The sequence below is a fragment of the Lutjanus erythropterus genome, chromosome 5 (genome assembly GCF_056507025.1).
Source record: "Lutjanus erythropterus isolate fLutEry1 chromosome 5, fLutEry1.hap2, whole genome shotgun sequence".
In the NCBI taxonomy this organism is placed as follows: domain Eukaryota; kingdom Metazoa; phylum Chordata; class Actinopteri; order Lutjaniformes; family Lutjanidae; genus Lutjanus; species Lutjanus erythropterus.
In genome coordinates, this window is record NC_139321.1 from 28,964,585 (window position 1) to 28,977,939 (window position 13,355).

The 13,355-nt window shown below is 41.8% G+C and overlaps 1 protein-coding gene across 1 annotated transcript in view; it reads right to left on the reverse strand.

Annotated features, from left to right (window-relative positions):
• Positions 1 to 1,083: 1,083 nt before the first annotated feature.
• diaph2 (diaphanous-related formin 2) overlaps positions 1,084 to 13,355 on the reverse strand; it is a 520,520-nt gene continuing 508,248 nt past the window's right edge. The window contains exon 31 of the mRNA XM_084719553.1: positions 1,084 to 1,453. Within this exon, the coding sequence (XP_084575679.1) occupies positions 1,347 to 1,453 (107 nt within the window). The 3' untranslated portion in view covers positions 1,084 to 1,346. The remainder of the gene's footprint in view (positions 1,454 to 13,355) is intronic.

Below are 13,355 nucleotides of genomic sequence, written 5' to 3' on the forward strand. Positions count from 1 at the left end.
ACATTGATCCATACTGGCACGCAAGAGCTTGACTAAATGAAAGACTGTATAGAGAAACGAAGTGAGGCGGAGAAAAGAGTCAGAGTGAGGGGGGAAAGAAACAACATGAAGCAAATCCAGGCTGATTGAGAGCAGAGCAGCAGGGGAGGATGGAGAAACAGAAGAAGCTGCTGGAGTTGAGGTGCTTGTGTCTGGTGTCATAGTAACTCCATTCAGTTCCTGAGTCGGGCTTCCACTCAAGAGCCCCTCAACTATTCTCACATCAGATGGAGCATATGCACAGAGGACAAAGTAAACGCACACATGCAGACACACACACACAAGCAAGAAAAACAGGCTGAAGTCAACAAAGACTGCATATACAGTATATATAGAACACATAAAGGCAGTAAACACTTGTTATACACTGTTATACAGACCTTCAGAGAGACTGTGTGAGATAAAAAGGTCAAAGAACCAAAAAATCTAATATGAACCCAAAAAATGCTGATAACATTAAAGATTAAACTTCTGTATTTTTCTACCTGGAACCAATGTTTTTGTGTTTGAATGACTAATGGGGACAACAAATTTTGAAATTGATCCAGTATAAAGGGAGAACACTGCAGCCAGCAGAAGCAAAACTAAATTACAACGTAGTCCCTTCGGGCAACTGCGCACCGTCAAAGTATGACCACTAAAAGTGCTTGTTTTTGCCACTGAGAGGCTCAGACTAATATTGTAAGTGTCTGACAACAAGCAAAATGTTATTCTGTAGCGATCATTTCCATAATGTTATCAGACAATAACAATCTGAGCCTGTAAGTGGAAAAAACAAACACTTTTAGTGGACTTGCTTTGACAGTGCGCAGTTGCCCATAAGGATTAAGTTGTAGCTTAGTTTTGCTTCTGCCAGCTGCAGCGGTCTCCCTTAATGCTGAACCAGTTTCAAAACTTGTTGTCCACATTAGTTACTTAGACACATAAACATGGGAATATAGGGTCGAGGTTGTAAAAAAAAACCCAAATAATCCTTGAAATCAGAAGTAATAAGTAAAACTTTAAAGCGGCTTCTATACACCCAGTGATTGGTGGCACTGACTGTTTCACTGCAGAGTTTGTGGTCAGAAAGCGCGGCCAGTATCACTTTAGGCTTTCTCAGTTGCCAGTTCAACGACGCAGTCATACAAACACTACCTCCCTTGCTATCCAACCATGTCTGCCCAGAAATGCCCATGGCATCCGCCGGGCAGCCAGGTGGCAGGTGGGGCTGGACAGAACCAGGAAGCATAGCCATGGAGATGACTACAGGCACACCCACGCAGGACTCCCCGGTGTTTCCAAGCGTGCCGCCGCCACTATGCCCATTACTCAGTGCCAGCTGTAGGGTGCCAGGCATCCCGGGCTGGGCGTTGTTTAATGGCACTCTCTCCATCCATCATGTCAGGTAATGAGCTGAGAGTGACTGTGATGGCTAGGAACACATACACAAACATGTGCACACATACACACTCAGACACCCGCCATCACAGTGGAGAACAGAGAGCACTCCTTCAGATTGGATACAAAGCACCATGCAGATGGTGCACAGAAGGAGAGAGGGAGAAGGAGGGAGAGAAGGAACAGAAAAGAAGACAGATCGAGATGTTTTTTTAAAGGGGGGATGAAAGGTTCTGTATTCTCTGCTTCTTTCGGTTTAGCGTACCTTCATGTACAGTAGGTGATCATTAAAGTTAACACGTTCAGGCAGCATATCCAAAAACATCATCACTACTTATCCACGCACTCATTTTACATCCACAGGTGTTTCAGTCTGTAAACAGGATTTATATAACCTTCCTCCTTTCAGAACTAACATCCATAGTGCACAAAAAAGAAAGAATGGGGACAGAATAGAAAAAAAAAAAGTAGATTATACACAATCTATCCTTGCCAATCATTTGCAAGCCCAATTGCTGTAACCTCATTTCTGGGCAAGCAGTCCCCTTCACCCCTCAGCCCATCAGAGGAGCATAGAAAACAGAGCTGGGAGAAAACAGATCATTTGTCTCTAATGTGGGGTCATCTTGGGCTATATCTATTATTGTAAATAGGATGGGAAAAAAGGATCAAAGAGAAGACTATACAAAAAAAGAAAAAATACATGAATTGGGAGACAAGTTAAATCATAAAAGACAAACTGGAACAATTGACAAACAGCTCTATAAACATCACGACTGCTGGGGGTTTGTTCTGTGGGTTTCAATAAGGGCTGCAATAACACATTTTCTTTCCAGTCAAGTGTAACAACATACAATCACAGTCACATTATACACTTTATATACAGAATACCCACCATCAAACTAACCTTTAAAACAGGTTTTCATCTTTATCAAAATAAAACTATGTTTGGGGTTTGTATCTAGTGAGTAGATTACAGTAATTGATCAACATTCGCTGTTTGCACTTGACCCTTCGCTAAGCACTGCCCTCCTTAGTTACTGTTGCTAAGCCTGCCAAACTTTCCATTCTTGCACTGCATTTATGCAGTTCACAGTGATAATGTTGGCAGATTTAACATTGAAATTGGGAGTAATTGTTGAAACACAAGGTCTTTGAATGCTTAGAGAAGTAAACAAAAGCAGCTTCTCATTTCTAGCTGATGACGGTGGATTTTTCCAACTAAAATAATGACTCACAAGCAGGTTTCATAAGTGTAGCTGGCTGATGTAAACTACTGCTAACTCCTTGAGTTGGCCGAGAAGTCTGTCTCCAGCTGACATTTTAATGTTTCCATCTGACATGTTTTAAAACAAGAACCCTGTGAAAGTGTAAATGTAAAGTTGCCAGACAGCTGTGTTCATGATGTAACGTTAATGCTAAAAGACAGAGGCTAAAGCTACCTTACATCTCAGCAAACATTGGTTGGATGGTGAAATACAGCAAGCGTATCTACATGATAGATGACAGAAATACACTCATTAATGTGAGACAAGGAAGCACAGGGAATCGATTAGTTTAGCAGACTTTGAGGCGGGTCATCCAGCCAGGCCAGCGGGACCGCGAGTGCATAAGACATCCGGGATAAGAGCTAAGCTAACTTGGCTTAGACTTGAGACATTGAGCCAGAGAGAGATGCATCATCACGACCCACTTTCATTCTGCACCAGCTCACATCCTCCTTCTCAAACCCCAACATAATTAATACAGATGCGGTGGTATCTAACAAGTTTGGCTGGAGGTAAAGTTACTGCAGCTAGTAAGATAGTGTTAGTTAGCCAGACATGCTAACATTTGCAGCTTATGTTAGAGCAGATGAAGACAGAGTTTAATCTATTCACCGCACGTGTGGTCTTGTGTTTCATGTTTTTGAAAGACTAAAAGAGGACGTCAAGGTCCAGACTCATGAAACGCAGAGTATCTCCTCTCCTCTCATACTCAGAGCCTCCTGCACAACTTCAACATGGACAGAAATGCAAAGTTTGACAGTTGTAGTTATGGGTTGCTAAGTTATGATTGGACAGTTGCTGTTTAGGTGGGGCTTAGCGAAAGGGTCACTTACCGTACAATTTTGTTATGATCAAATGGCTAAAACAAAATCACCCATGGCTCCAGACCATACACTAAATCTTGGTTCAGACTACAGGAGCCAAGTGCACCAGCTGGGCATAAAAGAGAAAGTCTTAACTCTTATGCTGGACTTAACTATGTCTAACATTGTGACTGGAATTTACACCAAGTGCACCAAGCCTGACTGACAACGGCTGTAGCTGCGCCTGGTCTGACAATGCGCGTCCACATGAGTACACGCAAATTATTGATTGTTGCTTAGCAACACACTTCTACGCGAAGCATTATCATGCATTTATCATGTCTCCCGTAGTATTTTGAAAAGCTCTGTTGGCATAAAACTGAGTGCCATCAGCACCTGCAGGTGAGGGACAGCGCCACGTTTCTGTCTGACAGATGCTGCAGCTAAGGAAAGGAGTGAAACCTCTCCATTACTTTCTGAACATGTATCGAGCAGATTTGTCACGGTTGACAAATCCGTCATCATTTCTCTTCCGAATGCCCTCTTGTTAATCATCCTGTAAACAAGATGCACTGCTATCCTTGTTTCTCTTCTCTGTCTGTGTGATTCCATTAAAATTACCGTGGATACGGGTCTGAGTTTCCAACTTACGCCTGCTCCACACTAGGCGTAAAAGTTACACCCAGGTGGAACACACACTGGGCTTAAGTCTAACTGGTGCACTCATCTTAACCTTAAACTGGTCGTAACTTTCTATTCTAAGTCGGACGTATCGTTACACCCAGGTGTACGCCCAGGTGGTGCACTCAGGTCAAGGAGTTTTGGGCCATTTTACCTCAGATTCACCTCTATAGACAATTGGAGGAAAAATCTGGTCCGTGACAATGGTTGAATGTATGAGTTGAATGAGGAGTTTACAGATCCAGTAATATTCAAACATTTTTGACAGCTAAAATTTGGATGATTATGTCAGTACTGTCTAAATGGTGTATTGATACTAACTTGAGCACTGTGTATATAACAAGGGCTTAACACGCTTGTTGGCTTTTTTATGTGAGGAGGCAGCCATTTTGTATGTTGTGTGAACTAAAAACAATGCAGGCAATTAGTCTGACCACTTGTTGAATAACGGGATATAGTAGGCTGCTTTTTACGGAATAACAAATAAAAAAGTGCCCTTTTGGGTGTAATTGCATCTTGTCTAGCTGTCTGTTTACATGGGAAAGCTTTCGTCAAAGACTTCGCAAAAAAAAAAAAAAAAAAAGAAAAACTTCCAGCAAAATGTATCTCCCATCAGAGGATCCTTGAGCGGAGAGCTATTGGCTTCTCATAAAGACTTTTCTGTTCCTATCTTCAGGTGCATAAAAGCCCATCCTTTCCCACCCCACATCAATCTATCACAACAATTGAACAAACAGCAGCCATTTCTACTGGGAGAGAAACATTACTACTAGCCTCTACTGAATTGAATTCTTCAGGCACACATACACACACACAGAGATGGAGGGAAACAAAGTGAGACTGGGGCGATAGGAGGACAGATCCACACAAAAGACAAACTCTATGGGGTTTTTTTTGGAGCACTGATTGCAGCTCTTTCTACTTGCATTGGTTTTGATGGCTTCTTTACCTGCTTCTCCCAGAGGCAGCATCTTTCCAAGTTACAGTAGGCGCGACACAGAGGAGCACAAGAACAGGAGAAGAAATTGACAAAAGAAGAGCAGGTATTCCATGTTACAGCAGGGAGATGTTGGCATACCAGAACTTAATTAAACGCTGGCTGGCAACGTTTCTCAAAATGTTACTAAATGCACCGAGGATTTCAATAAGGGTGGGCAGATGGAGGGGGAAGTCACTGACACACACGCACAGACACACAAATGCACACACTATCTCTTTCTCTCTCACACACACACACACACAGAAGGAAATACATTGTTGCTTAAGTGTTCAAGCGGGGTACAGAGAAACGGCACAGTGCATTGCTTTGAGGAAATCACACGCACACACTCACATACTCCCCCTCTGTCTCTAACACACACAAGCGTATCCTTGCGTGTATATCATGATGATCCCTGCCACAAGGGAGAGGCTCTGAATAAGACAAGGGTAATAGGAGGAGGAGAGGACGCCAAGATTACTAAACAGCTAAAGCAGAGGCCTTAAGCCGGCACAGTCGACTCCAACCTTCTCCTGACTGTTTGGAGGGCCTCCAGTGAGATGTCATTTCATGTTATGATAGACGATGGAGCTGCGCTTTCCCCAGTGGATTCCCCAAAAGAGATTAAATATCATAATGACTTTTGTGTTACTGTCATCTTTGGCTAATTACGTGGAATTACATCATGATAAGGCTCTATGATCCGCAAAAAGAAGGAAAAAGCTGCCAGTCATCTATCAAACGCTTTCAGCATGGGATACTTTGAGGAATTACCTCTCAGTGGCCAGTATAAACAGGAAGCCTTTTGGAGGGATTATCGTTTGTTAGTTAAATATCGTCTGGGTAGAATCAGAGTTGGGCGGGGCCAACATCTAAACGTGGTACACACATTCATCAAGACCACCGTAACAAGGTCAGATTCACATAATCACCAATCATATGCATAAATAGCTGCAGAAGGCAAACAGGATACATCATAAGGCAGGACTGGAGATGCATCTAATGTACAACCCCATTCTAAAAAAAAGTTGGGACATATAAAAAGTAAGCAGGCACATTTATGAAAAAGTTGTTGTCTGAATGGCAGTATATGTTGCTCCAAAACCTCCTTTATACCTGTGGAAGTCAAAAGTGATTTGCAAATCATTCCATCCTGTTTTTAGTCATGTTTTGCGCAACATCCCAACTTTTTTTGTTATTAGGGATTGTACAGTATCTTTGCAAATCATGCATTCACTGTCATTTCTGCCAAACAAGTGAGCAAAGGCATGATTTCTCTGACGTGTCACTGCCTTTGTCTAATTCTCTCTGCGAGTTGCTCTGCACTTCATATTTTGATGAGAAAAAACATAATAATGGCGATTAGATCTCTGCTTGCTCCACATCAACATGTTGTGTTTGCTTCTGTGTTGAAGGGGGAAACCGTCTGCAGCACCAGCAACAGCAGCAGCCGCAACCTTCTATCACCCCTTTTCATCTCCTCCACCCCCCTTCCCCCTTCTCCTCTGCCAGCCTCCAAGCTACAGAGTAATGGAACTCCCTACACAGAAACAAGATACGGTGTATAAATGGGATGCAGAGGGAGAGAAGCTATTTCTTCCTACTGAAAGTTATGGGCCGGGTATCGCAAAACTACAGTCGTGGCAAACACAGCCCCTCGTTCACTGGTAAGAGTAATCACCCCAAACAAGGAGCAGGGGAGGGAAAAATAGTGCAGCTGAAGAAAAGATGAGTTCAGTTGAGGAGAGCTGGAGAAAAGAAGGAGGGAAGGACGATGGGGATGGTGGGTCAGAGAAGAAAGCGTGTCAGCGACCCTATTTTATCTGATGGTACAAGTCAGTCATTGATTTATAACAAGCAGCTGAAATGTATACAAAGCAATGCACAGCAGAAGATTAAAGGATTACAAGACTAACATTCTCTCTGTCAGCTACTGCACTATATATATCCTAGGCTCTTTTTTCTTTTGTTTCTCTTTTCCTTTTGCCACAAAAATATCAGATTGATTTGAATCAGTTTCCACTCTAATTTTATTACAACATGCATCCCAAAGTTGTTGTTTTTCCTGCTGCAATAAGACATCGTTCACACAGTAAACAAAGGTCACATTGCTTCTGGTTTCTGCAGAAACTGAAGAGAAAATTTGTGTTGCTTTCTTTCACAAAGAAAGCAAAAAACAAGACAAACAAGAAATTGAGGAGCTATGTAATGGTTGCTTTGCAAATAGTATTTCGTATAAATCATAGAATCAATATTTCAATGAAATTCTATCATCTCTTCCTCAGTAACAGGGAAATCAAGGTTCCTACACATTTTCTACTTCAAAATTCCATACCATTACAGATTAAAAACTTAAGACCATATAAACATTAAAATGTATATACATATTTAACATAAAACCTATATTCCTATTATTTCCAGTTAACATTATTGAATAAATAACAAATTTAAAAAATTATATTCAAGTATGTTATTCAAAACTACCTCTTATGTCCACAGGGGACTATGACAGTTCATTATAGCAGCTTTAAAAAGAAAAGATAGTGTTTTTACTTTTCTGATAGTTACATCACTGCATACCTCATACATTTCAGACAGGCTTAATATTTAGTTTTTTGTCATAACATGAAAAGATATTATGGCACATCACCATGTGCATTCAGTCAGACCATACTGCTAGTCTTGCTTTTAGTGGCATCAAGCTCGCTCTGGCCAGCAATCTCTCACAGAGTGGTAAACATTTTGGCTGTGCTGGCTGTCTGCTCTTAACACCATTAAAACCACTCTTCTAGTATGCTGAATTCATTTTTAGAAATAAAAAAATGTATTTTAAGAGTACTTACTTACGTACTTACATGAAAATTATTCAAAACAAATTCTTTACTTTTCCATACTGCTTAGAATCCCTGGAAAATATTCTTGAATATTGCTGCTTGCAAAAATGTAGTACTGCCATCACTATGATTTCTTAATGTCATGCAATTTCACTCGCAAGAGAAAATAAGGTGTTAAAATTGTGCTTGTATACACTACAATTTTACTTTGTCTCACAAATGTCCATTACACAGTACACAGAGCTTTTCATTGTTTCTGCTGATGTGTTAAAGTTTGGGCAAATTAGTTGACTCTATCATTGAACACCATTTTCTCTCCTTTTAATCATGTTTTATCTAATTTGCTGTATCAATATATCTATATTCTGTCTTTCTGCCTCGCAAACATTTTCATTTATTGATGTCCACTATGTCCCAGAATGACTTTCATAGATCCCCTGGGTAGTAAACATTTTACTTTGAATCAAATTCGACTGTATGTGACTTACAGATAAACTGTCAGTGAACACAATGATGCGTCTGTGATCCTCACTGTCAGAACACAACACACCACATACCTCTATTGTATTACAATCTCACAACAGTAATCCCTGACTTCTCTCTCAAGTGTTACCTGTAACCAGTGTTGTTTTTCAAAAGAAGTATCACCTAAATGAGGGGAGGGTACAAATGTCAGGGGACCTGAGAGCGAGGGGGCTGCAATCCAGTGCTTGATGTGTTTTGGTGTGTTTTCTCAGCATGCCATATAGCAGACGGAGGCGATCAGAATGGCATAAGAGACGGAAATGCCCAAGACAGGCCAGGATAAACATGCTGAGGCAAGATACTGAAATTCTCCCACTCCCTGGATATCTCACTCCTGTATACAGTCGTTCTTTGTCTGGTTTTTTTTTTCTCTTTTTCAATTTCCTTCCCTTGCCCTCTCCTACTTTTCTCATTTTAATCCCCCTTATTACCACCATTACCTCCAATGTTTACTACACCAAGCCGGCCACTTGTGATTTTCTAAACACCCAGGAAGCACAGAAAGCAATCTAAACACTAACAACACATTTTAACTTGAAATGAACACTAAATCTCATAGTGTTCGGATTAGGCCTGCGTGTATACAAGTTCACGTTCCTGCTTGACAGTTTGTATACAGAATTTGGAGGCAAAGTGAGTTTAACTGACAGTTTGTTGAGATAAACGGTAACGAGGAGAGGTTCGCAGAGAGCAGCCTGGTCATAACACATGCAATTGGTTTTGACAGTGCAGGGATGTGGTTAATCTTTCCATGCTTCTATCACCACTCTATCTCAGTGGGTACTGATGTGCATGCCTGGCAATACTGGTGACTGACCCAGATAGTGAATGCAGCCATTCTTCCTCCCAACAGCCTCTCACGACTCCCCGGATTGCATTTATGCTCCAGACTCCCTTTGACAAAAACTAGGGCTGTGCACTGTCACTCAAACAACGGCATTAGGGGCCGATATTCTTTCTCCCGCCATGCTTCCCACTTTTTCTCCCTTATTGCAACTATATATAATCTCTCCTCGTAGTTCTGTAATTGTCAGACGTACTGTGCATAAATGCAGCCTATTTCTCCGACGTTCTTCCACGTGCACATGGCATATAAAGTGCACACATTCACTACCCCTTAACAACTCCACTGAAAGGAGCATGGTCTGAGAGTAATGCCTCCTGACTGCTCGGCACAAAATGTGTTTCAGGAGAGAAGGAAATCACTGCACATGTTCATATACAAATGCTTCTTTTAGCAGGGAAGAGAAGCACTAGTTTATCTCCTCGGTAGGTAAGCACTGACAGGTCTCTACCAGGGACAAAACAGCAGGAGAGAAGAAAACGAGGTTTTGAGTGTGTTTGTGCATGTAAAATCTGTGTGTACCATATGCACTTTAAGCCCTATGTGAATCTGTGTGTGGTAATCTAAAAAAAATCCGTGGTTGCTTTTGAAGCTTGGCTAACATTTCTTAAATTTTTGATTGAAGACAACGAGCCTGACAGACGACTGCTTGGACAGATTCCTCATTGAGCCCCTCAGGGTTAGAAATCTCCTTAAAATATCTCAGCTGGACTTGATTCCTCAGTCACGGAACAATGCCTCTTGGCATTCTGGGATGCAGTGGAGGCACACACAGCCCAAATGAACAGTTATATGAAAACACTTTTGCGATCGATCAGCGCCTGAGGCAAAACTCCCATTCATGATTGTCCTCACAGCAGTCAAGTTTCAGGAGGCAGGCTTCAACCTAAGTATAACCATGAAAGAAAACAAATATCCTCAAGAGTAAATTTCTGAAACTACTAAGCATTGCCCACCTGTTTGCCTGCAGTTTGAGTTTACTTTTGCTTTGACATTATCTCCTCACTTTGGCACAGCACTGAAGTGTACAGTGGAGCTTAGAAGTCTATAGTGATTTGAGGGTGTGCAGTACTTAATGTGCAGTGCAGGGAACAGGAGCATTTCCAATACGTTTAAACACTTAGCCGTGGGTAGCATCTAACATTTACTTTCATAATCAATGAATCTCTCATTTACTTTCTTTATCAATAGATTGAAGGGATAGTTCATATTTTTTTTAAGTTTGGTTAGATGAGGTTTTCATCCATAGTCAGTGTATTACCTACAGTAGATGGCAGTCAAGGAAATGTACTGCTGTGGTCAGGGTCAGCAGCAAAACATTTTTGCCACCTAAAAAAGTGTGCATTATATTCAGAATATTTTCACTAGTTTACCTTGCTGTCAGACAGCCTTTTCCAATGAGGAACCGCTGTTATATACAAGCCAAATATCACTTTCTCCAAAGCAACTGAACTCCATGACAAAATCAGTAATTTTTCTTTGCAGAACATGAGGCTGCTGGTATACCACTGCCTCAATCAGTTAGGTTGTTTATGTTATTGTGTGATTCGATGAATCAAACTAAACTTTTAAAGCCCCAGAGTCACAAAATAACACAAACAAACTAACCAACGAAGAACAGCATCTCTTGTGTTCTGTGGGGTACAATTACTGATTTTGCCAAAGGAGTTTGGTTGGTTTGGAGCGACCAATATTTGACTTATTTACCCTAACCCTGACTATGTCTAAAGCAGTACATTGCTCAGCTTCCTACACCGGTGCTCCTGCTGCTTCTCCAAAATGGGGATATGCCAACCGGCATCTACAGATGGTAACACACTGACTGTGAATAAGTACCTTTTACAACCCCACTTGAAAAAAATCTTAACTATCCCTGTAAGAGTACAAGGCAAAATCATTAAGTGTCTTGTTTTGCACAACTGTAAAAAAAAAAAAAAAACCAAAATATTCAATTTACAGCATTGTGAGACCAAGAAAAAAATTAGCACCTTTGCTGGCTTGCTTGAGCAATGACTTAAACCAGAAATTGGTTATGAAGTTGCAGATAATTTTTCTTTCAATTAACTAATCACTGCTCCAATTAACTCCCTTATTTGTTCAAGTGGTGTGTGCTGAGGGCATCAAGAGGAGGAGTCAGAGTATGTGTACTAGACTGAAGCTTTTGATTTGGGGCTTCACCAGCAGCCTGAGACTATATGACCACAAGGCATACAGGAGCCATGGAGAGCACAGATGGGGCCTTCAGCAGAGGCCCGAGTTTCACAGGCCTGAGCCAGGAGAGAGAGTCATCCATCAGGCCAAGGCGCTCTGCTGCCTAGGGGGGCCAGTCACTGACCCTATAAGACTGATTGGGCCTCTGTGGGAGGCCAGACCCCCTGACTACATGGACATCAGTGCCTGGTTTGCTCCACTGAGGCTGGATCTGAACTGGACCAAGCCAAAGCAGTGACCTGCTTCTGTTTGGATTCTGTGGAAGGAGCTATCTAGATCACAGATAACACGTGTGGAAAATGCAGTCAAAACTTTAATGATTTAGCAAACAAGACTTCATATATCAAAATAGGCCACCCCTCTTCCATAAATAATTCATAACACCTGTCAATATAGCCTCATGTCAACCCTTAAACTGACATAACTGTATTACTATAATTACACTGTGCTGTAGTTAATAAAATCTAAAACTTTAGATGAAGTGATATGAATCTAATTACTTTATCCAACGGTTCTCTGAGCCAACGGGGTCAGAGACAGTATCAGCCAGACAAGCGCTGGTACCTGTGGCAGCCAAGACAAGCCACATGATTGACAGGTGAACGAGTAAACAGAGAGATAGCTAGACAAATGGAAGCTAAGATATAGTTTGACAGACAGATGGGAGCGTAAATGGATGGTTTGGCAGCATGATAAGGTAAATAGGCTGATGGATCACCAAACAAATGTGGGAGGAGGAAGGAAGAAAATAAAAGAGAAGAAAAGAAAAGAACGGCTGCCTGCAGACAACAAAAGATAGGAAGCCAGATAGCCTGATAAACACAGATGGATTGTGTTGATACACGGGGAGGTGGGGCAAGATCGATAGATTGTTTTATTCTATTTGCTTGGCAAACTGGAGATTTGATGTGGCTGGTATCAAGGCGATCTGTTTCTGACGACGCCAGGCGTGACTGTTACAGATGGCGAGATAGCGACACATCTCAATCTTTGGCTAGCTTCAGTGCAGTTTATCTTCGCTGCAGTACTAGCACCACCTTCAGTTCCTGCACTTCTGAGTGGTATCAATAAAGCCTCCGTGTGCAATCTGTCATTTCCTATAAATCTATAAACCCCACCACACACAGGATATCAGACTGGCTTAGGGTCTAAATTAGCGAGATGAACACCATGAGGTGTTAACCCCTGACACTGGCAGGAGCTGCAGCTTGGAGAAAATAGGGACTCAAAATGGAGAAGGAACAGGATTCTTAGCTTCTTCTCAGATTTCAGAAAAACAAAATGGATGCCCTGACAACCCGACGCCTCATTACTGCTGCTTGCGTTTATCATGTCAAAATGGAAGACAAGGGTATGTGAAGTTTAGAGGCAAGGGCTCTCCTAGTTAGAAAGGTGGCTTCTTTCCGTGGCTGCTTGAGGGACATGGGGGTGCACTGCAACAGCCTTGATGAGTGTTGCAGGGCTTATAATAGACAGGAAAGACCCAGAAAGCATGCCCTTTAGAGGTGCAGCATCTCTCACTGTCTGACAGCTTACAGGGCCTAGGCTCCACAATGACACCTTCACAGTGCGCTCAAGATGACACACAAACACACGCTCACAGGTGCATAATGCTCAGACACACACTTGGAAACACAAATAAGTTTGGCACCACGCACGCACAATAACACATGCATAAACACATGCACACTCATGGTCATGCACACACATATATACGCTAATCCATTCACGATGTGGAGATAATATCTGACAAGCTGAATCTCAGCATCATGCTGACAGTATTAATACTTA